This window comes from Exophiala aquamarina, assembly GCF_000709125.1.
Source record: "Exophiala aquamarina CBS 119918 chromosome Unknown aczIA-supercont1.2, whole genome shotgun sequence".
NCBI lineage: Eukaryota > Fungi > Ascomycota > Eurotiomycetes > Chaetothyriales > Herpotrichiellaceae > Exophiala > Exophiala aquamarina.
The window spans coordinates 2,838,044-2,864,058 of NW_013550586.1; the positions used below are offsets into that span (position 1 = coordinate 2,838,044).

General features: G+C 51.3%; 9 protein-coding genes across 9 annotated transcripts; 5 read left to right on the top strand and 4 right to left on the bottom strand.

The window, feature by feature from the left end:
- Window positions 1-79: 79 nt before the first annotated feature.
- A1O9_02848 (uncharacterized protein) lies at window positions 80-589 on the bottom strand (the record flags this gene model as incomplete). Its single annotated transcript, XM_013408419.1, has 1 exon — window positions 80-589. The coding sequence occupies one exon, from the start codon at window positions 587-589 to the stop codon at window positions 80-82; it is 510 nt and encodes a 169-aa protein (XP_013263873.1).
- Window positions 590-1,494: 905 nt separating this feature from the next.
- A1O9_02849 (oxidoreductase) lies at window positions 1,495-2,255 on the top strand (the record flags this gene model as incomplete). Its single annotated transcript, XM_013408420.1, has 3 exons — window positions 1,495-1,544; window positions 1,684-2,084; window positions 2,140-2,255. The coding sequence occupies 3 exons, from the start codon at window positions 1,495-1,497 to the stop codon at window positions 2,253-2,255; spliced, it is 567 nt and encodes a 188-aa protein (XP_013263874.1).
- A 1,020-nt stretch (window positions 2,256-3,275) lies between these two features.
- Window positions 3,276-4,227, bottom strand: A1O9_02850 (uncharacterized protein; the record flags this gene model as incomplete). The annotated part of the gene is made up of 3 exons (XM_013408421.1): window positions 3,276-3,752; window positions 3,872-4,060; window positions 4,123-4,227. 3 exons carry the CDS (start codon window positions 4,225-4,227, stop codon window positions 3,276-3,278), a joined length of 771 nt encoding a protein of 256 aa, XP_013263875.1.
- Window positions 4,228-5,908: 1,681 nt separating this feature from the next.
- Window positions 5,909-7,642, top strand: A1O9_02851 (uncharacterized protein; the record flags this gene model as incomplete). Its single annotated transcript, XM_013408422.1, has 1 exon — window positions 5,909-7,642. One exon carries the CDS (start codon window positions 5,909-5,911, stop codon window positions 7,640-7,642), a length of 1,734 nt encoding a protein of 577 aa, XP_013263876.1.
- Window positions 7,643-8,988: 1,346 nt separating this feature from the next.
- On the bottom strand, window positions 8,989-12,078 carry A1O9_02852 (uncharacterized protein; the record flags this gene model as incomplete). Its single annotated transcript, XM_013408423.1, has 1 exon — window positions 8,989-12,078. One exon carries the CDS (start codon window positions 12,076-12,078, stop codon window positions 8,989-8,991), a length of 3,090 nt encoding a protein of 1,029 aa, XP_013263877.1.
- A 3,023-nt stretch (window positions 12,079-15,101) lies between these two features.
- Window positions 15,102-16,845, bottom strand: A1O9_02853 (uncharacterized protein; the record flags this gene model as incomplete). The annotated part of the gene is made up of 3 exons (XM_013408424.1): window positions 15,102-15,906; window positions 15,959-16,406; window positions 16,617-16,845. 3 exons carry the CDS (start codon window positions 16,843-16,845, stop codon window positions 15,102-15,104), a joined length of 1,482 nt encoding a protein of 493 aa, XP_013263878.1.
- A 1,203-nt stretch (window positions 16,846-18,048) lies between these two features.
- On the top strand, window positions 18,049-20,310 carry A1O9_02854 (copper amine oxidase 1; the record flags this gene model as incomplete). Its single annotated transcript, XM_013408425.1, has 5 exons — window positions 18,049-18,374; window positions 18,423-18,996; window positions 19,047-19,172; window positions 19,230-20,074; window positions 20,136-20,310. The coding sequence occupies 5 exons, from the start codon at window positions 18,049-18,051 to the stop codon at window positions 20,308-20,310; spliced, it is 2,046 nt and encodes a 681-aa protein (XP_013263879.1).
- Window positions 20,311-21,440: 1,130 nt separating this feature from the next.
- On the top strand, window positions 21,441-23,012 carry A1O9_02855 (uncharacterized protein; the record flags this gene model as incomplete). The annotated part of the gene is made up of 1 exon (XM_013408426.1): window positions 21,441-23,012. One exon carries the CDS (start codon window positions 21,441-21,443, stop codon window positions 23,010-23,012), a length of 1,572 nt encoding a protein of 523 aa, XP_013263880.1.
- A 923-nt stretch (window positions 23,013-23,935) lies between these two features.
- On the top strand, window positions 23,936-25,694 carry A1O9_02856 (uncharacterized protein; the record flags this gene model as incomplete). The annotated part of the gene is made up of 3 exons (XM_013408427.1): window positions 23,936-24,238; window positions 24,408-24,634; window positions 24,797-25,694. 3 exons carry the CDS (start codon window positions 23,936-23,938, stop codon window positions 25,692-25,694), a joined length of 1,428 nt encoding a protein of 475 aa, XP_013263881.1.
- Window positions 25,695-26,015: the final 321 nt, after the last annotated feature.

Here is a 26,015-nt window from a genome sequence, read left to right on the forward strand (position 1 = left end):
AGGAGTTGATCAAGTACAAAACTGCGTCCTTTCCTTCAAATGTCTCCCGTTCTCAACCAATCCTCCATATCTGACTGCCTCAGAAGTGTATCGCCGTGAGCTTCTTAGTGACACTTTCATCGTCCACATCTACTCCGTCAATATACCATCTTCCTTCGATACCTTCTTCTGGTACGGCCACCCCATCCCCGTTCTTTCCCAGGACAATATCATTGCCACTCATCTGTCTCTTCTTCATTTTTCCTGTCTCGTAGTCAAACGTCCAGTCCTCAAGCCCATAACATCGTTTCCACTTCATCCCGTCATGGCGATCTTGATACTCGTACCAAAACTGGACGGCGATCTTGTTCTCAGTGACCGCGAACAGCTCTTTGCGCAGTCGGTAATTGGCTTCCTTTGCCCATTTCTTAGTCAAGAGGTCGATGATCTCAGCTGTGCCCTCGATGAACGACGACCGATTGCGCCATACACAGTCAGCTGTATAGCCTTTGGAGACTCTGGTCGGGTCTTGCGTGTTCCACAAGCTTTGAGCAGCCTTGACCTTTTCTTGGGCAGTTTCCCAGGTGAAAGGTGGTTTTATGGAGGCCATGGTATGTCTGGTATGTATGATTTTATGTTGGACAAGATACAATTGAGGACCCGTTGAGTGGTTTTAAGGACTGGAATCTCTCGAGAACTTCCACGAGAGGCCCTTTGGTAGAGCCAGAGTCTTTATATGCACTTTCACCTCAACGGTGTGGACACGCTCAACGCTATCCCTGACTACGCAAACTGCTGTTAGTTTACCACGACTCGCCCACATTCCAGCGGCTCTTTCTAACCCCATTCGAAAAACCATCCGAACCTCCGCATCCCTGCACACAAGGCCAGCTAATAACTCAACGCCACTGAATCCACGATTGGTGGACCAACGTCACTTCGGCATGCATCATGACGAATCTTATGGTGAAAAACATTGGGTTGTCGTTCAATGGCCAATCGGCAGACCATTGACCTGCGTCCAGAAGGCTTTGAAGCGGAATCAGAACCTCCAGTCAGCCAATCTTGAGCCTGAATGTTAAGGTACGGCGTCAGGTTCAAGCAAGCGAATGTAAGATAGATCTATGACTACTATTTTGGGTAAGCTCGGCTCAAGAAGCGGCAAGACAATCGTCAGAGGCTAAAAGCGGCAACTCGAGGGGATTTGAACCAACGTTCTTTCCGGGTGTGAAGATTAGATTAGATCTCCAATGAGCTTGCCAACGGGCCCCGCAGCGGGGTTTTTTTCGGCCAGTGTGCCCCTCCATTTCATCAAGAGGCGCAGGGTTGCGTGATTACATAGTGGGCCAACTCGCTGTCGCAGGGAATGCCGCGGCACCAGAGCAAGTGTTTTCCCCTGGCGGCTCACTGATAGGCGACGTTGTTTCGTTGGCACCAAGAATCTGTTGAACATTCCTCCATCCACGGTGTTTTCATTAGTCTACAAGCTTCTTACTTCCTCGACAACCCGCAAGCATGGCAGGTCTCAAAGTAGGGGATGCTTTCCCTAGCGATGTCGTCTTCTCGTACGTATTCAACGAATTCGCGCTGATATCAACCTCCTGCAACATGAAAAGTACAGATAAGAGGCTGTATTGATTCATTTATCCCTTGCCATGCATCCCAACCCTCCTATTACATCGAGGCTAACAACGAATCCTCTAGCTATGTACCCTACACGCCTGAATCCTCTGAGATTACGGCCTGCGGCATTCCGATCAACTACAACGCGACCAAGGAATGGGCAGACAAGAAGGTGGTGCTCTTCGCTGTGCCGGGAGCATTCACCCCTGGATGCTCCGTCCGCCATCTGCCAGGTTACATCGAGAAGCTTGAGGAGATCAAGGGCAAGAAGGTCGACATCGTGGCCGTCCTGGCGTTCAATGACGCTTTCGTCATGAGCGCGTGGAGTAAAGCCAATGGGATCAAAAATGATGATATTGTTAGTATAATTCACCTTACCATGGATGCTTCCTCCCATGCATCGGCGGCGGGCGCTCGGGAAGATACCCGCCCATGCCATTCTACCTCTTTAAAGTTGCTCGAGAAACTGGCTGACGAAGAATGTCTGCTCTCAGCTCTTCCTCAGCGACCCCGAGACAAAATTCTCCAAATCAATAGGCTGGAATCTTGGTGAGCGTACCGCTCGCTATGCTATAGTCATCGACCACGGAAAGGTCACGTACGCTGAAAAAGAGCCAGGCAGAGACGTTACGGTGAGTGCGGCTCTTTTTTGAACTTCTCTTTCCACATTCTCCAGACTTCCTTTTCCCCCAAGAGAAATTCGAGCCTGGAGTCCCTTGTTGGACCAAAAGTGCATTGACACCTGGTCAAGACAAGAAACCTTGTGACAAACCCTCGAATTGTCCCCAATCCTTTCAATTAGGGATGATGCAGATGGTCGCACTGTTTAGTCAGCCCCAGATGGGAACGACTTTCTTTTTACGATCAGGAGACTCGAATTAGAAGAAAAAAGTACTAATGCCAATTTGTCAATCCAGGTGTCTTCTGCTGCAGCTGTACTCGCCAAGCTATGAAACAGGAGCCTTTGTGACGCCTGCTCATTTGTCGCAACTCGTCCTGGATCGAGGCGGGCCACAGTTGTTAAGCAAGGCGAAAGCCAAATATGGAAGGGAGGTTTGATATGCATAACAGTAGATTGACCACGAGCACGCTTACCTGGACTAGACTAGACGAGACTAGAACAAGACAAGAGAGTGTGAGAATGCAGAAAATTACTTCTGACGTTCTTCTGGATGCAGCATTCCAGTGTTATTGTCGACGTCGTTGCTGCTGCCGTAGTCGACGGTCGTCTCGTGCAATGATGTAAGAAGAAGCTGATCACATGAACCACAAATACCCAGAGAAAGAGGACCCGCTCCCCACACGCTTTCCTTTCTTACAATTCCACTCCCCAAATCTGCTGGACGATAAAAGAAGACAAGTCATACGAATCACAAACATCAAAGGGAGCAGGAACGAAGTTTTCCTTTCGTTCTGTTGCTCTTCTCCTCTCCACCAGGGACCGAGTTCCGACAGGCATATAACTAATAGTTCTGAGAAGAGCTCACATCTGGCGCGCGATCCTTAGTTACCTTGAGCACTCCTTGAAGGCTTGCGGACCTATTGCTATTGCCTGCAAATTCTCCTCCAAATGCCTAGCTAGTCAGCTCCTGAACACCAAACGAAACGCTCGCAAGAAGACACTCGTTAAATAGGGTCATAATAGACACGAAAGTCCAAGCCAGAAAGAGCGCTCAACTGAGCTGCAATAGATCTTCAAATGCTGGTAGATCGTTGCCCGGGAAGCGGTCCGCTGCGTCACCACCGGTGCTCGAGCGCATCATGTCGTGCCAGAGTAAAGAAGAGGAAGATTCGCGCTCTTCATCCAAGCCAAAGGCCTCTCGTGAGATGAAGGAAAAGGCATCGAAGCTATCCGCGTCACAGCTGGATTTATAACGCTTGTCGTTGTCAGATCTCCCCGGCGCTGTTCCTGTTGCTGCATGAGCGGACGACATCAAGCGCTGGTGTGTCTTGAGCGCCTTCACCTGCGTGCGAAGCTCGGTTAGGCGCGAGTTGAGTTTGACGACGCCTTCGGATTGCTTCATGTACGATTGCATCAGGTCTTGATGTTTTGAGCTGAGGTGTTCTAGTTGGTATTCGAGCCCTTTGAGGTGGCGGTCTTTGCGTTCTCGAAAGGCGCGTTGCGATGCTCGATTTTGTGCTCTTCGGCGCTGCAAACGGCCATGTATTAGAGACAGACGTGTACAAAGGTTTGGGCAGTAGCACCTAGCAACTAGCAAAAAGAGCTGAGTGGGAAATAGGTGAGGAGATAAAAGGAAATCGCACGTACTAGTTTCGTGGTCTGTTGTTCCTCTTTCTCTCCATCGGGGGATGCGGATGTGCTGCCGGGTTCGAGGACTTGCAGCTCGTCTCCAGCGAAGTCTAACAGGTTGTCGAGGTCGAGTGGAGCCCAATTTTGGTCGGTCGCTTGGTACACATCTGTGTTTGCGTTGGCATAGTCGAATAACTGGTCGGCGCTCTGAAGGAAGAAAGGTTATTCACTTGTCATTTGTGAAGTATTGAATAGGCATGGATAGATACCTGCGAGGAGCTGGATGAGGAGGAGACCAGTTCTGGAAGATTGTCGTCGCGGCGGTGGCTGCCATGAGGAAGAAAGGCCCCAGGATTGTTGAAGAAGTAGTCCATGCTTAGGTGCTCAGGTCCACAGCTTGTGTCAATGATGGCATATACGGGAGATTTTGACACGATCAACGGCCTTTTCTTTTTGGGACGCTGCTGATGCAATCGAACTATTCGGTGAGGATCGAGGATCGAGATCTGAACAATACCTGGGGCGGCATCCTTAGATAGTCAACAGTTATAAGTCTCAGACCTGTTATTGCCATTCCGAAACAAACCCCACTGGTATGTTGGGACATTTGCAACAAGCTCGCCTTGCAGTAGCACCAGGGCTAACGACACGTGAAGCGTCTTTTTTATGCGACGTTCCAATCATATAGGCGGTACACAGTGCTGAATTCAGAATAGCGGTCCCCATTTTTTGGACCGCTTGCTAGTTGAATTGTGGAGTGCCACCTCTTCCACCGAGTACCCTGCATTGAGAGCCAACCAGGTGGCTTATAAAGAGGAATAATGTGTCGGCCTTACCGAGTACACATAGGACGATAGTTAGATAGCATCAGTACAAGGCAGGGGTCATTTTGATGATTGGAACCCATTTTCCCTGAGACGGCAAAAAAGACACCCTGGCAACATAGTAGTGTATAGAGTGGGATAGTGATACTGTCCTGCACATTGAATCAGGTGTGGTTCACAGCCAACGCTTAAGTTGTAGTTGCGGGATTTGTTGTTTGGAATGTTCTTTTGCCTTTCAGGCATAATATGGAAGAGGAAGTGCATATCAATCTAGAGCGCCTGTGCGGCAAGGCCAATACTGAGTGCCCTAGGGGCGCCTAGGGGTGCCTAGGGGTGCCTAGGTAAGCGTACCTGCGCACGGAACAGAAGATTCGTGGCCAAGCAGGGATTACAATGACACCGAATGACGTGCGCGAGTACTCCGTAGGGGTCTGGTGAAACCCATATTTGCCGGATGTAGAAGCTGCCAGATTGAGTAAATTACAAGATCAGCCCAGTTTGGCCAGTAGGTTCGACCCTGTGTGGTTGGCGTGGAGCGGCATCCAATGTTGCACCAGTTTGATGTGGAAAAGAGCCCATCGTGTGCTCATACGGTACATATGTACTCGTAAGTAATGACTCAGTAATTTTAGCCCTAAGCTCCGCTAAGTGAATCCGGACGGAAGGCTTGGCATCAGCCCTTAGTCAGCTTGAGCTAACTGCGGAGTACGAGTAACTTACAGTAGGCACCTACAAGGCCGGTGTGCACCAAGGGCTGGTACCTAGCCCTAGGTACCAGCCGTCGGTACTACCCACCCCCTAACCTAAAGTCAATTAGCAGGCCAGGGAGCCACTGTCACTGTCACCTGTGGGTGTCACCGCTTGTGCCGCTGCGTTGCCAGTTCCAGCCTGCCCGCTTCGTTTCCTGCTATGCTGTGCCTCGAGCGATGCCTGTTTCTAGTCAAGACTCAACACAACCCCCAAAGCTCATTAGGAATCTCTGCAGGCGATTGACGATCGCTGCAAACCCGTCTGGGTTGGTCAGCCAAGACTCGCCCTCTATTCTATTTTTGCCCAGGGTCGACCAGCCGTCCTAGGGGCATCAACGTCCATCAGAACCTGGTATCCATACTCCCGTCCATGGTCCTTGCACAGATTCATCCACAAATCATTACAACCAGCACTGCAACGCCAATCACACGGTACATGACGGACGCCATATCAGCATGGTATCCGGCACTACTGATATCCAATGGCTGACACTACAGACCGCAACGCCCAGGCCTTCACTTTTCTGAATTACAACACCCCTAGTCATAGTGCTTCGCATAGACGAGCTGTCAAATCCCACATCTCGAGCAAGTACAGAACTGCCGTCCGACAGCAGGCTGAGCCTCGCTATGCATTGCCTCAACGTCTTGCGTTTGAAACGTTACCGGCCGATGTTGTAGATCACCGCACTACAGCGCCTGTTCGGAAAAGAAAAAGGTCTTCACCAGAGTCTCAGCAGATCGGCTTGAGGAAACTGGCTCAACCGCCCATCCTATCGCCCATAACGACGATCTCTGCAGGCTTTCGGACAGATCCTTTTGATTCTCTGCCTGGCGAACGAACGCCCTGCGTGACCCGCGCCTTAGATTACTATGTCAATGTACTTTCACCGCTCCAAGAGCCACTGCGACTAACACTCAATATGGTCAATCCTCTAATGACGTTGATTTTCCCACTGATCGTCTCCAATCAGAGTACTTACCATGGAGCGGTGGCTTTGTCACAAGCTTACTTGGAAAAGAACTACTCCCCAACATCACGGCCGTCGCCAGAGGTGGACTTCCACAGGCAAAAAGCCGTAGCCTTGCTACGTGATCAGCTCAATAGCCTTGATGGGCCCCCGGACAATGGTGCGCTTGTCACCGTCTTAGCTCTCGCGAGTCTCGATGTCGTCTATCAAGAGGACACAATGACCAATCGAAAGGGCGTGGCGCTCCTTGTCGCCTTGAAGGGCGGGTTGGACAACTTAGGCTCCCGAGGCTTGATGAAGTCGTATCTCGTGAATTTCGATTTCTTCTGGATGCTGGAAACAGGCGACAAGAGTATCTTCCCGTTGTCGAAACGAAAACAACTTCGAGAATATCCGCAGCTTCCATTCAACCCTAACACTCTCTCCTTGGTGTCCACGCTCCCACCTGGCTTTTCTGCCGTGGCTCGGCAAGGCAGTCTTGGGATAGATGTCTTGCAAATCCTATCTAGAGTCTCGAGGCCCGGATCAGCTGCTGGAAGTGATGCTAGCGCTGACGGCCATGACTCTCCCGACATTTTTGACGCCTGTTCTTGCCTCCACGCCTCATCGAGCACTGAACATAGTTTGGAGAAAAACCTATGCCTTGCCCTGATTCTGTTCAGTTTCAATATCCATAACCCCACAGCCAGACTGGCGAAAATCACTGCGTACAGGGGGTCGAGGAAGGAGTTGACCAGATCGCTTCCCTTTACACGACACCGCAACACGGACGAGCGTAACTGCTTGATTTGGATCTGGATTGTCCTTTTTGGCTCGTGGGGCCTCGACTCCAATTTCGGTCACAACACTTTCGAGCTAGCGCGATCCTTTTTCGAAAACTTTGAGGAAGCCGCACGCTGGGAGGAGGTGGAATCAATAATGCGTCAGTTCTTTTGGCACGAGGCACTGGCACGAAGATGGTATGACAGCTGGCAAGAAGCACTGGGTAATTTCCAATGTGGTGCGAGGGCGAACACGTCACGATTGCCGTCGCTGCGGCCCAGTCCTCATGGCCTGCATGGTCGATATTCAATACCTGTGCGAAGTCCTTTCATCGACGACATGAAACAAAGTCGGAGGCGGACGCCCGCGCCGGCATTGACGGCCCTTCGCACGCCGTTCCAAGGCGATGAGGAGGAAGAGCACGGCGCGCTCGTTCTCCCACCCATGTTGACTTTGGATACTTATTACGGGCAGGTGAAGTGAGCGGGGTGCCAGCTACAAAACAGAAGTAACATGCTATGCAAAGAATGAAAAATCCATGTTCAGGTGAATGAGCCGCCGGCGTAAATCGTACAGTAGGACCACCGCCCTCTGCCCTACAAGCCCAATCCCAGGCAGTTTACTACGACACGGATGGACGGGCAGCTACTTGGTCTAGCAGCCAGGGCAGATTGACTCTTCCATCTGTCGATTATTGGCGATTCTGAGGACCAAAAAGTAATATATCAAGCAGGCTAGTTCGACTGCGGAACATCTCCGTATTGTGTAACTTGATCAACCCGCTGGATATTCAGTACGGTACAATCTGGGCAAGTATTTTGTATGAGGTAAGGACCCGTCCTGACGGGATCTCAAATGCAAGGTGCCCCACTAAGTCCCCCTCATGCGGCTCCCCGCCATTGTGGCCCGATCCTGTGGCATATATGGTGGCTAATGCTCCATAAGGTAGAAGTAGCTGATCACTAGAAACCGAGGACGAGGCAGATATCCAAAACCGAATACAATGTAGCTCGAGCATATATGTTTTTGAAGAATTAAGGTTTTTCTTTAATATTATATGCCTTTGTATAGAAAAGCATACTATGTAGTATAGCATAGTATAATGTATATCGAATCTTTCTCTCATGGCTGCTTTGTCTTTTCCGGCCGAGAAGATTTGGGGTATCATGCAAGTATATATCCAAGAGAGAAAAATTCTCGAAACCCCGGGCAAAGCTTCTCTTCTTATCACTAGCAAATTGTAGTAAGATGGCAGCGCTCGGTCCTTGGCTCGTAAAGTTGCGTGTCAGGCCGTCGGTCAGTCAGGACCAAGTATCTCCCATACGGATATCATTTCCTTGAGAATTTCCTCGAAAGGGCCGAAGCACACTACCAAGAAGAAAGGGGGAACCAAAAGGGTTCCGTCCACGACACAAAAAACTCCTCGCGAAATAGTAGTTGCTGTAGCTGTACCGAACGAACCATTTTTGGGTTCGCTTTTTGTTCCCTCTCCCAATGCCGCTGACCGATCAAGATGCTGCCTCTCAAAGAATGAATGGGTTGAATGGGAAAGTTGTTCTCGTTACAAATAAAAGATAAACCATGGCCACGTATGGATGGTTTCCCGTAAGAATGGGATCGGCAAGATCTTGGAAAACTCCGGAGGTATATATGCGTGAGGCTGTGGATTTTTTGCACCTCAAACAAGTGTCCAGGGAAAATTGGGGCATATTCGTCGTTACGTGAAGTTAGGTCCGGTGATATGTGATGGTGATGTCAATGCTAAGAGTTGAGGAGGTTCGAGAAGATCGGGGATTCGGTTTGAATGTCTGAGAATGCCGTGTTGGTGTTTAGGCAGAGGAGTTACGGAGGGTATTGTTGGCGTTGGCCTGCATCCTTCGCATGGCTTCACGGTGTGCGTCCTGCATATCGGGCCGTCTCATGACTTGATCCATTGTCTGTTGCTTGCGTTGCTGCTCGCGCTTCAGGTATTCATCGGCTATACGCCTGGTCTCTCGCTCCGCTTGCATTTGGGCCCGCCCGGTGTCGACAGCTGTGCCACTGATACCCTGATTGGTTGCACGCTGTTGCTGAGAGAGCCGCCATTCTGCGAGCAAGGATTCCCTGCGTTCGTTGTTGTTTCGGTTACCCGACCATGACGGCTGTCGCGAGTCATACGAGTCAAGTCGTGTTCCCATCTGCATTGGTGCTTGTTGGCTCGAAGGCCTAATGGAGTATGGGAGGCTGGCCGTGCTGGTGTTGTTGGGATAGGGAGACGTGGCGGTTCGGGATGTGTGTGGGCGTGGAGCGCTTGGCCCTGTCAAGGAAGATGTGGACGATATTCGGTTTGGTTGCATGTACGAACCGTTGGATACTCGTCGTTCTGGTCTTCTGTGGGCAGCGAAGACTGTAGGCACATTCTCATCGATTGGGGTTGTGACTAATGAGGTAGTGGAACCGGGGTCGAAGCTATTTCTGCTATTCCTGTGTCCGGGCAACTTCAACGATTGCATGGATCCGGTCCTTGAGGGGGTTTTTATAGTCGTGCTCTTGCGCCGATCTGGGTCGGAGAAAGATCTCTGAGAGAAGGTTGGACTCGCGGCAATACCAACTCCTCCGTTATTAGCTTTCACAGACGGTGGGAGCATCTCTGCTTGAGGTACCTCGACAGCAGGGACATTGGGCTCAAATGTTTTCTCCGCTTCAGGGATCGGTCTGGCTAGTTGGGTTGGTAACTCCTCATCATTTCCGTCAATGGGTTCAGGTTCATCACAAACCGGGACTTCAGCAACACTGATGTGCTTCGCCCATTCATTTGTTCGATAGGATAACACGACATTCGACAGTTGGCTTGGCACTTGAGCAAGAGCCAGAGCAGTTAAACTATCGGCGCTAGAGTTCGAGCTTCCAGTTGTCTGTGATTGTGAGTAGTCTTTGTGGCTTCGCGGCGCGTCCTTGTCTACCCCTTCTGTCGAGGAGACATTGCTCGATCCCAAGCCGTCGTTCAAGGCCGTTGAGTCAGAAGCCAACTCAGCAGCCTCCGGCAAGTGGCTAGAAAATTTTGAGCTTTCCGTGGGTAGGTGAAGGCCGATGTTTCGTGATTCTCCGGTGTCCGATCCAACTGGAGAGATCACGATTTCCGGTGGCATCGGTACATCATCTTCCCCGTTCTCAAGTGCTGGTAGGTCGAGCTCCTCATTGGCTCCATCCATAGTTGCGGCTACTGAAGATGCCCTACTGTAGGGTCTTTCGGTCTCGAGGAGATTTTCATTTGACTCTGATGGACCTATGTTAGGCTGGCTGAGACGCTTCGACAGGCGCGGTAGTAGTTGTTGAGACTGTCTCTTTTGAGCGTTCGGATCACTACTCTTCCCTGTGTCAGTCGGCTCCTCGCCAGCAAGCGATTTATAGTTCGTCGATTTCGCCGTGGAAAAACCTCTTGCTTTTTGGTCGTCTTTTGAAGGAGCAGCCTCGGCCGAGATGTCAACCTCTTCAAGAGCCTGCAGAGCTTTCCGACGCTCGGTCTCCGCGACCACCACAGGATCTTCCTCGATTTCTTCAATTACATCGACGGCGACTGAGCTTTGTCGTTTGTTCTTGGATCCATACCCAGAGATTCTCCGAGGTGTATAGACATTCATCTCCAAGCTGTCTGTTGGCGCAGAAACAGGCTGGACTGGAACGACCGAGACACTTGAGTACCTCTTTTCGGGATGTGCATCCTGCCAAAGGACAGTGTTGCGCTTGCTTTGTAGCCTATCACCGTATTGTTTTTCCCATTGAGACTTCTCGCGATCGTTCTGTCGCTGCAGATGTAGTCCTAAGGCGGCGTCGATGGCCTCCTGTTGTCGATCAACTTCTTGCTGATTTGCTTCCACCACCTTCTCTTTGGTTTTGATGACCTTCCATAACTTGATCTGCGAGAGGACGCCGATGATGGTACCAATGATGATTACAGCGATCTCCACTCGCATGCCCTTTGTGAGCGGAAACGTAGTGTCTAACGGAAAGAGATCATCGTTAAGATCCCAGATGTAAAACCAAAACTCCTTCATTCCTGCCCTGGTGAAACAGTCGATGCCAAGGACAAAGGCAGTTGCGCCGCTGAAGGACGTCGACCCGATCAAGGCATACGGGCGGGTGTATGAGCTGAAGGAAAGCGCCCATGCAAGTATGCAGAAGACGCCGATAAAGACGCCCTTTCCAACAGGATTGGTGATGAGACCTCCCGCTTTCAGAGTCAGCAGCCACATACTAAAGCTGAAGCCGCCGAGAAGACAACCAAATCCTTCTGTGAATTCTTTGAAAACTAGAGCTCCGGCCCCAAAGACAAGTCCAGTCATAAAAATAGCGACAAAGAATCCTCCTTGGATAGCGTTCGTGACCGGTGGATGCATGACATACTCTACGAGTGCCGCGGTTGCAGTACTCGCAAGGAAGCCAGTGGACAAGAAGATCTGAACCCATCTGCTCTTGACACCTATTAGAGCATAAATCGAGCCCAGAACGATGAGAAACACTCCGGCGATTCCTAATGCTGGAGTAATTGTGGGTTCCCATGGCAAGTTATCTTCCTGCTTCGCATCACCTGAAGTGTCGGTCCCATTGCTTGCCACGAAGTCGTCCGCAGTAGGACTTGGTGATGTCGTCGATGAAGAGCGGGAGGCCGTAGTCGAACGCTGCTCAGATGATGTAGCAGTCTCTCGCGAGGGATCAGTATCTCCAGTTGACCTGGCACTCTCCGAGGTAACAGCCTCACTTGTCGAAGAGGCGGATTCGGTCGACGCAATTGGTGAATCGGTTGTCAGGCTGGGGAAACTTGTTCCGCTACCAGTAGTTGCTGTGTCTTGCCGTTTCTGTAGAGCATTATCGGGATTAGACGCCCCCAAGGGGATTACACCACCCAAGAGGGATAGCAATATAACATAAGACGGCCGCATTTTATATCGAAAGGTACTAGTAGAAGGTCGTTCTGCGCTTTGCGCGCAGCGGTCGGGCTTTTCAGCACATTAAGACACAGCGGGTCGATCGTTACACTTCCACGTCAGTCGGTGTAGTTTGCTCGGAAATGAAAGCGAACAATTCACGTGGCTCGGTCAATACATCGTCGAAGTGTCAAACGAGGATGCAAGTAACAAGATGGAAAGACGATGCATGCAAAGATGCAATGGAGAGGAGAAGCCCTGCGAACAACCCTCGCCTTCCCCCACCCCCCAGGTGACGGCGAGCAGCCATTCTTTTGAATCAGAATGAATAGCTTAGCAGATGTGGATCCCGAGGCTCTCCAAATGAGGGATGAGGCGAGCATGCAACAAGATTGGGAGAGTGACGAGGCAAGCCACCAGGTCCCTTGGACTTACGTTTTGGGACAAGATGATCCTCAATTTGCAGACGAGCAGCAAGCGAAGCGGGCACGAGGGCAAAGCGAATGGCAAACGTGTGAACTAAGTTTCCGTGGAGGACTGCCGCTAAGCAGAAACCCTACAAGGATGCTCAACAATGGAACGGGAGCCATGGATTGAAGTGGCGGAATCCGTTGGGAAATCGACTGACACCAGCAAGTGAGAGAGGGTCTGTGACGGCAACGACATTACGTGTATCGCGTTGATTGATTCCCAGAGCATGAAGAATATCCGGACTTTGATAGAGCGGTCAGTTGAGGTCATTGTCTATTTTGGTCCCGATGTGACGAGGTCCTGGTAGCTGCATCACGATGCATTGGCCTACGGAGATTTTCTCCCAGCAACGAGGACCACTCATTGCAGCTTGCAGGCGATCTACGCCCAGGTACGGAGTGCCTCAGACGCAGCCGACGGGGCTTCCCAGGGCTGCTGGGGCGCTCAGCAACGAAGACGTGTGCAGTGGGTAGCTGCAGATTGGAGGGCCGCGGTTACAGGGGCCGAAATTGGATGAACCAGAGCGCTCGAGGAGGAGAAACAGGTTTCGCCCAGGCCAGACGAGATGAGAGACAAGACTCAAGAAACTCAATTTGCTTGGTGGACGATTTTCCGGGGATCCGACACCTCGTTCCTTGAGATTGTTGCGCCTCATGAGTCTTTGAGCCTCCTGGTGGATGATCGCCACATCCATGGTTACTTCTACAGCATGCAGAGGGCAGTCCTCTTTCTGTTCCTCAGCCTAACGTGGCTACAAGGGGCCTACAGTGCAACTGGCCAATAGCTTGGACTACAAGCTGTCAAACTACTTGTACCGGTCCTTGGGTTCCTGTGTCTCTGCTCCCTTCGCGGAGTACGAATCAGTCTCTCTGAACCTGGGTCTGACCACTTCCACGGCACCAGCCAACACGAGGTGGGAACTTGGTTCTAGCTAGCGCCCACACTAAGAAATCTCCGATCAAGGATGATTGCCAGGGGTCGGTCCGGGAGCTTTCTCCTGCCTCTTTCATGGAAGACGGGGAAATGAGGTTTGCTCAGTACCCATCTGTCTGCCCTGTGGGCTATTTCCATGCCAGGCCAGCATCGGAACGAAACATCCATCACATCACATCATTCCTTCTGGAAACGGGTCGATCCATCGATCCATCCATCCCTCTGTCGGATTGACTCCCTTATCGGGCTCTATCAAATCCATCGATACAGTAAACCCGCAATTGCGTGCCTGGGCCCTTTTGCGCAGGTCGATGCGCACTGGCACTTGTTACTCCATACTGGGGCCCTCTAAGATAAGTTTGTCCAGGGGAGCCTTCAGCCCACGCACAATAGACGAGATTTCAGGCCAACGAAATTCAAGTCCTTGAACTTCTCCTCTTGCACAAAAATACATTTCGAGACGTTTGACCAATTCCCTCACCGACTTGGCCAACCCATTTTTGACCGACTCGCCGAACGCGGGCGTGCCCATCACGTACACTGGTGAAGCCTAGTCAATCTATTGCCAGTGGTAAGGCTTACACAGTGAGACCACGCAGGCTAGGCGGCCAGGCACTAGGCCAGCAAGCACAGCGTGCTTGACATAAACCTATGGTCAAAGCTCTGCGCAGCTGAAAGCACGCAGGTACCGAGCGCGAGGCAGGTCCTCGGCAGTTCTCGTCAAGTCGCATGCATGTACAAGTATGGATATGTATGTGTCTCCCAAGTACGCAGTGTCGCATCGCAAATGGTCGAATGAAACGCCGCCCTACTAACTCGCCACATGCACCCTTGAATTCAATTATATGAATATGAGGAAGCTCGGCCCGATTGGCCTCTGAGAGAGTAAAATGCGCACACCTTGCAGCTCCTACTCCTATTTATGGGCGCAACGGTTGGGCCTAGATAATCCGTGCTAATAATTGGCTGTGACTTTGCTGTAGGGGCGCTCGCTATCAGCTATTGCTGCCGTGAATTTTCCAGCGAGATCTGCCCTTTGTTGCAACCAGCTGTGGCCTCTCTCACCGATTGTTGCAACGATTGTTCAAGATGGGGGCCAACGGACATCCTCGTCATGGTTCTTGTCAATTACCGCTCCTCTCCAATCCGAAACACTTCGCGAGATTCGCCGAGAGCGATGGGCTTCAGTTGAAGAATGCATTTCACTCTCACCCGTTGCTGTATCAGAAATGCGGTGACTGTACAGACTCACCGGCTTACCACCGTACGAGAAGGATGTCTGGGAGGATGATGCTCCTTGACCCCGGCTCAAGTGGCCATGTGAGTACCATTCTAATTTCATGGCTGGGAATTTGACATAATTCAATTCGTACAGATTCAAAAAGGAGTGCCACGTTGTAGGGTCACAGGTGGTAAATGACCTCGCAAGGCAGCCCTCATACACGTGCGCTTCAACGCAAGGACCACCAGAAGGGAGAATGAAGAACCGAAAAATGCAAATCGTAAGCCGAACAGTTAAGAAGGTAATTAGTTGCTTGCTCCCTAAGAACAGGATCAAGTTGCCTATGTAGAAATACACAAGACAGAGGCGCATTTTCAGATATCATGCATTCCTCCCAATGGCCCGTCTCATCTTATTTCGAATCCCCCACAGTCACACTCTCGGTCTCAACCACAGGGCCACGATAAATCTTCCTTGCAACCAGGAAATAGTATACGGCACCACCTGCAACCCAGCCTGCAAGAACGACCGTGCTGTAATTCATATTCTGCGCCGTCACGGGCTGGAAACTTGGGAATGTTGAGAAAACCATGGCAAAGACGAGCCACAAGATAGCCACGACGTTGATCACCATACCACCCACTTTCCCGAGTTTGAAAGGCCCATATTCGCTTGGTGAGAGTTTGGGGCGTCCAAATAGCAGCATATAAACAATAGGAAGGAGATATGAGAGATACATTCCTATAATGGCCATCGAAAGAATTGCATTGAATGCGGTCGTGTTTCCAAGGTAGATGAATCCGAGCAGAGCCTGTAACACCGCCACCAACACCACCATTCGTACCGGCACTTCGAGCTTTTGGTGAACGTGGGAAAAGTATTTTGAAAACGGCGCCGCGTCATCCCTTGCGAATGCCCAGAAAGTTCGACTAGTAGAAGTGAGCCCTGCCGCGTTTGCTGCGGTAGCGATAAGGCAGATAATCAAGGTCAAGATCGTGGCACCTGCGGCAGAATTCGTTGTGTTGAGAAAGAGCTGCATGAACGGAAATCCGGTGGGCGATTCGAGCAGTGTGGTCAGATCTCCGAGTGAGAAGAGGAGGACCAAGCAATAGATAAATCCAATTATCCCATTGGCGACGACAGAGCCCACCATCGCCAAGGGGACATTTCTTGATGGGCGCGGTAGCTCCTCAGACAAGTGTGCCGCAGCATCATACCTAGATCAAAAATTAAACTTACGTCGTGTCATGATTGGGAGAAGGAGCATACCCGAGGAACGGATAGACCGAGCTCAGCAGACCGACCAACCAGGCGACACCGTCGCTCGACCAGCCACTGCTATTTGAGACTTCAACGAACACATAGTGAGCCGAGTGCTTCTCTGATCGTGCTCCAACAACACAGGTGATCACCAAGAAGCCTGCCAGATGCAATACCCCTGATGCAAGGTTGGTATGCGGGAGTATTTTCATGCCCCATATATTGACGATTGTGCTGTATGCAATAATGAGCCAGTAGAAAAGCATTCCCTGATATCTTTCAGGCACGTAGCTGTCGGGATGATTCAGGGTAATGAGGGCTTGAAACTGCAATCCACCGGCAAAGGCTGCAGATGCGGTGAGAACAATCTGACCACCGATCGAAATCCAGCCGGTGAACCAAGAGGCAACAGCTCGACTATTCCCAGGAGCGAGGGCAGCGACCCAATGGTATTGACCTTTTCACGTTAGATATACTCAGAACAGTTCCATCTACTGAGATTCAACTTGCCACCAGCCGTTGGCCAAATGCTTGCGATCTCGGCCAGAGATACGGCAATTGCGACGGTACCAAGGAAGGAAATGATGCTATAGACACCAGTAAGTCGATATCTCCTAGGAATGAATGCCTGTGGAAACTCACTAGTTGTAGAATAGACATGGCGCACCCCCACTTATCAATGCAGTCGCGACAACTGAAGACAAGGCCTCCCAGGTTGCCATCAAGCAGAGACATAAGCAGCCAAGGGACCATATTGAAAATTCCCGACGCAACTGTTGCTTGTGCCCTATGGCAGCCAACAGCTGCTCATCATTGAGTGATTGTCGATGGGTAGGTGCCCCCGTGACAACAACCTTCTCCCCAGCGCTGTATGTTCCATACTTCTCAGTGTCCATAGTGGCAAGGTGCTTGGGGACGAGGACGACAGGGCAGTTCCACTATCATCTGACGATTGGCGATAGTTGCGGGTGCAAGAAAGATATATAAACCCCTTCCGCAGCCTCGATAGACCATTGTGTCGCCCGTGGCTCTACACGCTAGACCTACTTGTTACCGTCCAGCTCATAGTGTCTACCACGGAATGCAGCGTTCTGGGGAGAAGAACCTGGGTCGACACCGGGCCAATCACGAGTTACAGAGTGTCATGCAAACTACAAGACAATTCGAGAACACGACAAAGCCCGTCAAGAGAAGTGAGGAGAAGGCGTGGCGGAAATGGTTACACAGAAACCCTTTGGACTTCACCAAAGGGGGATTGCGGCACACATTCCGCCTGTGAGCTGAGCCAGCCAATCAGAGACAGCATTTCAAACCTTAAAGCCAATAGCGTTTACCCCGTGACTTGGCCATCCAAGGAATCTGTTCCTTCCTCTCTTTCCCTTTTCATCCACGAGATTCAAAGTTTCCGGGGCGATCATCATTACGAATTTCACGAGGTGTGTCATCCGCTGGACCATGGGGGTTCACCAGAGTGCCTCCGGGTTCAGAGGGTTCCGGTGAAATTAACTGATAAGGCATAGTATCTTCGACCTGCACAGGTGCGTACGTTCGCCAGAGAGCGACTCCCACAGATCCCATGAAGTGTCGAGATCTCCGGACAGGGGCTTTCATCTCAGTCAGGTGCCATGTTGATATATGGTTCCATTCAACCCTACCCGGTCCCCGGTGTTTGAACTGCTCACATGAAGATACTCGCCCGTCTGACCGGATACTGTTCACAAAGCGGCTGCATTGCCAAACGGTGCAACAGTCAAGCCCTAAAAGAGAAGGCCCAACCGAAATCACAAAACGTCTTCAGCATTTCCATTCCGAAGATTCCTTCCAAGTGCCGACTCGCCTTTATCTGTTTTGATGGACATACTTGCCTCCATCATGAGGAGCTTCCTGGGTTGATAACCTTGCATACAGCCAAACAGTGCTAGCTCACTATCAAGTTCACCCAAATAGGTAAGAGAGAATAGCGTTTCCCAGCCAAGCAACTTGATGTTCCAGATATAAATACTCGACCCCGGAGATTTCTTGCTACTCCTACACTCTCACAGGGCCATAACCTGTCTTCCTTTGCACAGTCATCATCACCTTCATCATCTTTCTAGAAAATGGCTCCTCATCCGTTGGATATCCTGTCTGTCAACGAGACCAACCAGGCTCGGGATATCGTGGCAAGCCTTCATCAAGATACGGTCCTTAGCTTTCGAGAAATATATCTAGAAGAGCCTCCCAAAAGCCAAGTAATCGAATTTCTGGCCGCCGAGCATGCCGGAACGAGTGTCCCACCTCCAGCTCGCACAGCTCTTGTGCAATATGATGTGATCGGTTCTGATCGGATACCTCACTACAATGAGGCAATCGTGGATTTGGATCAAGGTAAAAGAATCAAGCATGTTGTTGTCGACAGCAAGACCCACCATGCTGGCCTGACGCTGTAAGACTATCTCCATCATTCTAGTGTCCTTTACTGACCGCTTGGCAGAAACGAGTTTGATGATCTTGTTGAGGCTTGCAAGACTTCTCAACTATTCAAAGACGTATGCGCAGAATTTGAGCTGCCGGAAGGTTTTGAAGTCATCGTCGAGCCCTGGCCTTACGGAGGCCCAAAACCAGAGGAGGACAACCCGCGTTACTTCCAGGGACTTTGCTTCGCCAGGGACACACGATCTGGGAACCCGGATTCTAATTTCTACGCCTATCCCCTCCCATTTATCCCAGTCCTAGATGCAGCAAAACAAGAGATTGTTCGCGTCGATCGTTTGGCGACCGGTGGGAAAGGTGACGCTCTAGATGCAAAAACCCACTCGAAGAATATTATTGGGCATTGCAAGACTTCAGAGTATGTTCCAGAGCTATTGAAGAATGGAACAAGAAAGACCCTCAAGCCTCTCAATGTGTTGCAACCAGAAGGCCCATCGTTCTCGGTTGATGGTGGACTTATCGAATGGCAAAACTGGAGGTTCCGAGTCGGATTCAACCCAAGAGAAGGAGCTACCGTTCATGATGTCCATTTCGATGGAAGAAGTGTCCTCTACAGACTTAGTGTCAGCGAAATGGTAAGTTGCTTTCAGATCGCTGATAGCGAGTGGACCTGATGAGAATTTAGACTGTCCCTTATGCGGATCCTCGTGGACCGTTTCCTAGAAAACAGGCTTTCGACTTTGGCGATGGTGGTGCTGGAAACTGTGCAAACTCTTTACATCTTGGCTGTGACTGTCTCGGGGTGATAAACGTGAGTGTCTCGCACGGCTATCGAGCTCTTCTGCTATAAACCTGACACACTTTCTAGTATTTTGATGCTGTACGCACTGGCCCAGATGGGACAGCCCAACCCGCCAAGAATGTGGTCTGCCTCCATGAGCAGGACAATGGCATTGCATGGAAGCACACCAATTGGAGAACTGGTCGTGCTGTTGTGACTAGAAACCGAGAACTGGTCGTTCAGTTTATCATTACTCTGGCCAACTATGAGTACATCTTCGCGTATAAGTTTGACCAGTCAGGTGGAATAACGATTGAAACCCGAGCCACTGGTATTGTGTCTGTTGTCAATATCGACGCTGGAAAGACGAGTGCCTATGGCAACGTTGTGTCCCCAGGAGCTTTGGCACAGAACCATCAACACGTCTTCTGTGTCCGCATCGATCCGGCTATTGATGGCTACAAGAACACTGTGCTCGCAGAGGAGTCTCACAGGGCACCCATCAGTAAGGAGGAAAATCCATACGGTAACTACTATGAAGTGAGGCAGAACGTCATCGAGACGAGTCAACATCTCGACGCTGCTCCTCAACATAATCGTGTTATCAAGATGATCAACAAAAGCAAGCTCAATCCAATCAGTGGTAAGCCGGTTGGCTACAAATTTACGCCCCCCGCAACCCAGCTTCTTCTTGCGGATCCGACGTCTATCCAATCCAGAAGAGCACTTTTTGCACAGCATCACGTTTGGGTCACAAAGCACCTTGACGGTGAATACTATGCTGGAGGTCGATATACTCTTCAGAGTCGAGATGAAGTTGGCGGCGTTGCGGACGCAGTGAAGCGAAACGAAAATGTCAATGACGAAGATGTTGTTGTATGGAGCGTTTTTGGCCTGACCCATAATCCCAGAGTGGAAGACTGGCCGGTTATGTATGCCACCCACCCCCCAAACTCCCCTTCAATATGGGCGACGTTGCTAACCAGATCATAGGCCAGTTGAGATCCATCAAATCAATCTTCGACCAGCGGATTTCTTCTCGGAAAACCCAAGCATCGACGTCCCGTCGTCGAAAAATAATGCATCTGTTCTGACCAATGGCGCTACAAATGCCGCAACCAATGGCACGGGCGGGAGAGCGGATTGCTGTAGCAAATCTCGACTTTGAGGTTGCTGTACCCTCCTGGATAATGTACGACCATGATATTTATGCCGACGAATATTTGCCCTGAGAACAGTTGTTCTTGCCCGCACCAAATGGGTCTGAAAAAACATGAGAAAATTGAATAGCAAGCACTAGATATGGTGGCATTTTTGGGGTGTCTCGAATCTTTCTATATGTAATCATCAGACACCCGATTCAAAATGGATGGTCATCACGCTCAATAAGACATTGTTAGGAAAATGTTGCATCGCAAAACCCAAAGTCGCATCCCGTGTTTTTGAGCTAAAATGTCTCGCTAATCTCAATCTATTTTAGACGAAGATTTGTTGCCTCGATGATTGGTCACCGAGCATCTCATCCTTCTCATGGATGGGAGAAGGGGTGGTACGTGCGCCTTTATCGCAGAGCAACCACGTCTTGGCTCAGCCGATGCAGCCATCTTTTTGGTTCAGCTATGGCCAGCGGCTGGTCCAGGCCTCAGCAAGATTTTGCTCGGAACTTCTGGTTGAGCCTCCCCTCCCTCCCGTGGGTAAGTATTGGGCGCGCAGCTTAGACGTCGACGCCACAAGCGATGTCTGAGCCCTTGAAAGAGTTTATCTCGGGCGCCACCTCGGTGGGTGCGTTTTTGAATTCACCATGCCTCCTTCAAACTTCATGACCGTCAATCATCCCATCTTGATGTCCTCAGAGTATGTGGCACAAGGACTAGCAATCAACCCATGGAGAAATACCCTCGCTCGCCTATAACTGAATCTGTCTCTGCGCCGTTGACGTGGAGCGATACCCTCTCTCCCCTCTCTCCCATCTCTCCTCAAAGGACAGGGAACAGCAGACAGAATGGGCCGACTGTGCTGCGCCAACCGTGGCGACACTCGGTGTCCATTCGACATGGCCCTCTTCCCACCTCCCGCACCGTGAGGGAGTTTCGGCCAGGTCGCCAACGACGCCGATTGTTTGCCGCTGGATTCACGCAGTTCTTGATCACCGTATTCCTATGCGGTCTGCTCGCTGCATGCCTGGCTGTTTTTGGGAGGTTGGCGTGGATGTCAGTGCACCAAGTGAAGGCATTCAACGCCATAATCGTCCTTTTGTCGCTGTTCCTCGGAAACAATCTCGCCAGCTCGTTCAAAGAAATGGCTTTGATTCTGCGCTGGAAGATCTTGGCTGCCAACTATCGCTCACTCGATGAATTCGATCTCATCATGCACTGCGAGAGTCTGAGGAAGGTCTTGAAGCTGTGTTGGGTCGCCAGAACTCGAGGGCGACCCTTACTGTGGATCAACAAGACGCAGTGGCTATGCTTGGTATGGGTAGGCGTCAACGTTATGCTTCAGGTCCTGGTGGCCCTCCTTGGCCTTACCTACAATCTTAACACGTCGAGCATGCCGGCTCTCAAATTCGGCCAATTGAGCGTTGCGAACTTCACCTTCATCGATGACCCCTGGACCAACACCGATCCTGGTTTCAGCTCTCAGCTTGGATCTGCCAACATTTATGGCAGTCAGGCTCAGTACTATGTTTACGAGTTGATTGATGCTAGCTACAGAGACGTGAGTCACGATGCGGTTTGGGGCCGGCCAAGCAGCCCGACAGTATACTACAACAAGGACTACACGACCTTCACGTACATCTTTGAGGACGCGAATCCCTGGAATCCGGATCTCACGCTTATGACCCGTCGAAATGTCAGTGTGACTGCGACGTGCGTCGAGCTTGAAGTCTTGGAAGGAGGCAACGGCACCAATCCAATAATCACCTACCTGGACGAGGATCGCCAACGGCGCACCCTGGATGTGGTTCGAGTGGGACCTGGTGCGATGACATACGTGGGAGTGCTAAACTCAACATGTGGCCCACGCTGTTCAAATATCATGGCACTGCAAAGTGCGAATGGCCGCACAATTCCGGCACCTTCATTCTACAGCTGCCAAAACAAGGTGACAGAGATAGCAGGCATCGAACCATATGTGCTCGGTAACTCGACGGTGGCCACACTCCAAATGCCGGAGCCGCAGGCTCGCATGCTGGCCGGCGCCATTGGGTGGACGGGGTTCAATTTCTCAGCTGATGACACGTATCAATACGTACGCTATCCGACACAGTCGTGGTGGAGCCCCAACTCCCCGGCGAACACGACCAGAATTGCCCTGAACATCATGGAGTACAGTATAGGAGCTATTGCGTCGTTCGACTACAACGGCCCGCGGAGCAACGTCACTGGATACTACCCCGTACCGGCGCAGGAGGTGGACATTCAATGGAAATGGTCCAGCGCCATCCTCGGCGTGATTCCGTTCGTGCATCTGGTCGCCCTCGTCTGCGTGATCGCATGGGGCAACTCGGCCATCATCCGAGATGCCAGTTGCCTGAGTACGGCCAAGCTACTACGTCCCATCGTCGAGAAGCTGGGAGAGAGGGGATGTCTGCTCAGCGGACCAGAGATCGCCGAAGAACTTGCCAGCATCCGCGTCAAATACGGTTGGCGGGAGCCCCCCTCCAACTTGGTCTTCAGGAACGAGATTGACCAGCACCTGGTCCGGCACGTCGATATCCTGGAGGAGACCGAGGGTTTTGGAGTGCAAGGCACCATGCCGCCGGGGAGGTATGATGGACTAGGTTTAGGACCAGTGGGGGATCGTGACGATGATGGTGAGACTACACCTTTATTTCATCAGCGCAGGACGCGGCGTTCTACGAGCATATGAGATATTTTTCCGAATAAATGATCTTTTTTTCTTCCCTGGGAGCGGTCTTTTGTGCCAAGTACCTCACATGTATGTACCATAGAATGAATGCAACGGGCCTCCCGAACAGTGATATGGTTGAACAGATCAGGATCCATAAGCAAGTTGCTGTCACTGGGAATATTGCACCTGCAGGCTCGCACGCAGCCGATGCTTGGTTGCAACTGGCGAGATTTGCAGATCGAATAACATCAGGACAACAAGAGATTCCTTGCACTTGCATCAATCCACCGAAGAACTTTTTTACACATATTCCTCGCTGTTGTGCCCCTCACTCCGACGACCACCAAGCTAACTAGTCACAACTACGGACGTCACCATTTTTCATTCCTCCCGTTCTGTAAGCACCGTATGGCCCAGGGCCATGGTTAAGAAAGGTAAGTCCCCTCAATATATATATTTGGGGCGCCTGCAGACCCTTGGTGGGGTACATACCTGTGTGCATGTCATGGACGGAGCAAGTACCTAGCTCGTCAATCATGTCGACCGACATTGGGTTATTAGCTTCACTCCATTTACATACTCTTCTTGAAATGCTTTTCTGCGAGTGATTTCGGCTTGGTTGCTTGGCGGGAGAGAGAGAGTGGCCACAGCGACCCGTTGTCGATAAGCCCTTGCGCTGCTGGACAAGCTGGCCCAGGTGTAGCCCGTAAGCAATTCCTCTGACGCGAAGTACGAGATGGTTGGCTTCAGCCTTCGCAAATCACGGGCAAGCAGACGCAAGTCGTGCTGTTCAGCTCCACGGCGATCGCCCTGTATGGATATGACCAAGGCAAGTACACTCCCAAAACATGCTGCTTTGCCTCCAGCTGACGCTGACGTCCTAAAAAAACCAAAAAGGTATGATGTCCCTGATCAACACCAACAAGTCCTACCTCTCAACCATGGGCATCGACGAGGAATCCCCGATTGTCGGCGTAGTCGTCTCGGTGTACTATCTTGGCTGTGCAGTGGGAGTGGTGCTCGCGTCCAAGTTTGCCGACGCGAAGAGAAGGCGACCTGGCATCTTTGCCTGTCTGGCCACCGCCAGCGTGGGCGACCTCCTGATGCTCATCTCTGGGTTTGGGAACATGGGCCACAATCCAAGTGTTGCGCTGGCTATAATGTTGGTCGCTAGGGTTGTGATGGGACTGGGTGTCGGTGAGGATCCCCCCCTTGGCTGGAACAGCCTTCTTCAACATTTTGCAGTGGGTGACAGGCGCTGACGAAGTTTAGGTGTGTCAGGAGGTAACGATTCGGTTGTGCCCGTCTACAGCAGCGAAATCTCCTCCGATGATGAACGCGGGACCGCCCTTGCTCAGGAATTCCAGGCCAACATCTTCGGCCTGAATATGGCCTTTATCGTCAACATGCTAGTGTCGCATCAACTGGGCATGGCGGCCGCCGATTATCATCATGCAGATATATCCCGCGTTGCTTTTCACCGGGGCGAATCTGCTCCCTGAAACGCCTCGTTGGCTGGTCCTCAACGGTGAAGAGGATCGAGCGAAGAAGTCCATTGCTCGCGTGTTTGGAGAGGATGCCGTCGAAGACCGGATCCAGGGTCTGCTCGAGGCGCACAAGCAGGAAGAGGGGATGGATCGGTCAGCTATGCGGACATGCTGTGGCCTTCGGGCTCCCAATTCCACCCGACGGCCATCACAATTATGGGCCAAGTCAACCAAGCGTTGACCGGACATGGAGCGGTTTCGGTACAGTTGCTCTTCTACAACAGATGTACTCTACCCCAGAAACATACTGACTAGCACTCGCGACTTTCAGGTCTACGGCCCACAGATCTTCGAACTCCTAGGTTTCGGCGTCACAGAAGCAGAATACATCACACTGGGGAACTACCTCTTCTACTTCGCGACGATGACGCTGGCCTGGATCCTAATCGACCGGGTAGGGCGCCGCAGACTGATGGTCGAGGGCGCGCTGTGGCTATGCATATCCTTCGCCCTGCTCACACTGCTCGGCGGCCTCGCGTACAATGGAGAGCAGCTGTCCATGCCATTGCTTGCAACCGGCACCCCCGGCATCACGGTCCTGTACCTGGCGACGTCGGTCTTCGGGATTGGCTGGCTGGTGCCACCATGGCTGATCCCGACCAAGATCTTCCCATCGACAGCGCGCGCCCAGGGCGCCGCCATCTCGGTCGTCGTCTGGGGCATTGCGAACTTCGCCGTCACGCTGCTGACCCCGATCGGGTTCAACAGCCTCGGGTACTTCCTGCTGCTGGTCTTCGCAATCACCAATGCTATTGCTGGCATCCTGACGTACTTGTTGTGTCCCGAGAGTGCGCGCCGCACGTTTGAGGAGAATCAGGACTTCTTCAAGCGCGCCGCTGGCCAGGGGACTTGGCTTGTCGCGAGGGTTGCCGAGGGCGAATTCAAAGATCTGCCTGGTGGAGAAGGTGATGATGGAGAGGTAGAGGAAGGTGGAGAACCTGGTCAGCGGCAGCAGGGGAGCCGGAGTAATCGGAGCTCCGCTGCTCAACGCAGAGACAAGAAGATAGACGCCGCCAACTCCGAGACAAGTCCTTTGCCCCGTGATCGGGTCACAGATTCGAGTGTTCTTACTGAAATTCCAACTGTCAACTCGTGCATGCACGACTGGAATGGAGGGAGGTGCTATAAACAACCCAGGGAGCGCTATGCTTAGGGAATACTGATGATGAAAAAAGATCCAGGAAGGGAAAAGATGGTAGTTTCACACAGTTCACTGGCAAAGTCTGATAAGAATACTAGACAAGAATGCTAGTCTATGGCTGGAGGGTCTATCAAAACCTTCTGAACCGCCGGACGCGTATTCGCCAGATCTTGAAATACGATGCCAAGGATGTTGCACTGAAACCACCATCCCTGCAAACCATCCTGTCCATATCATCAAACAAGGATTATTACCCATGCCCCATTGCCAAACCAGCTCCCGAGTAAAATATGCTCTATCCCATATCTGCAAAAGACCCAAGCCTAACTATAA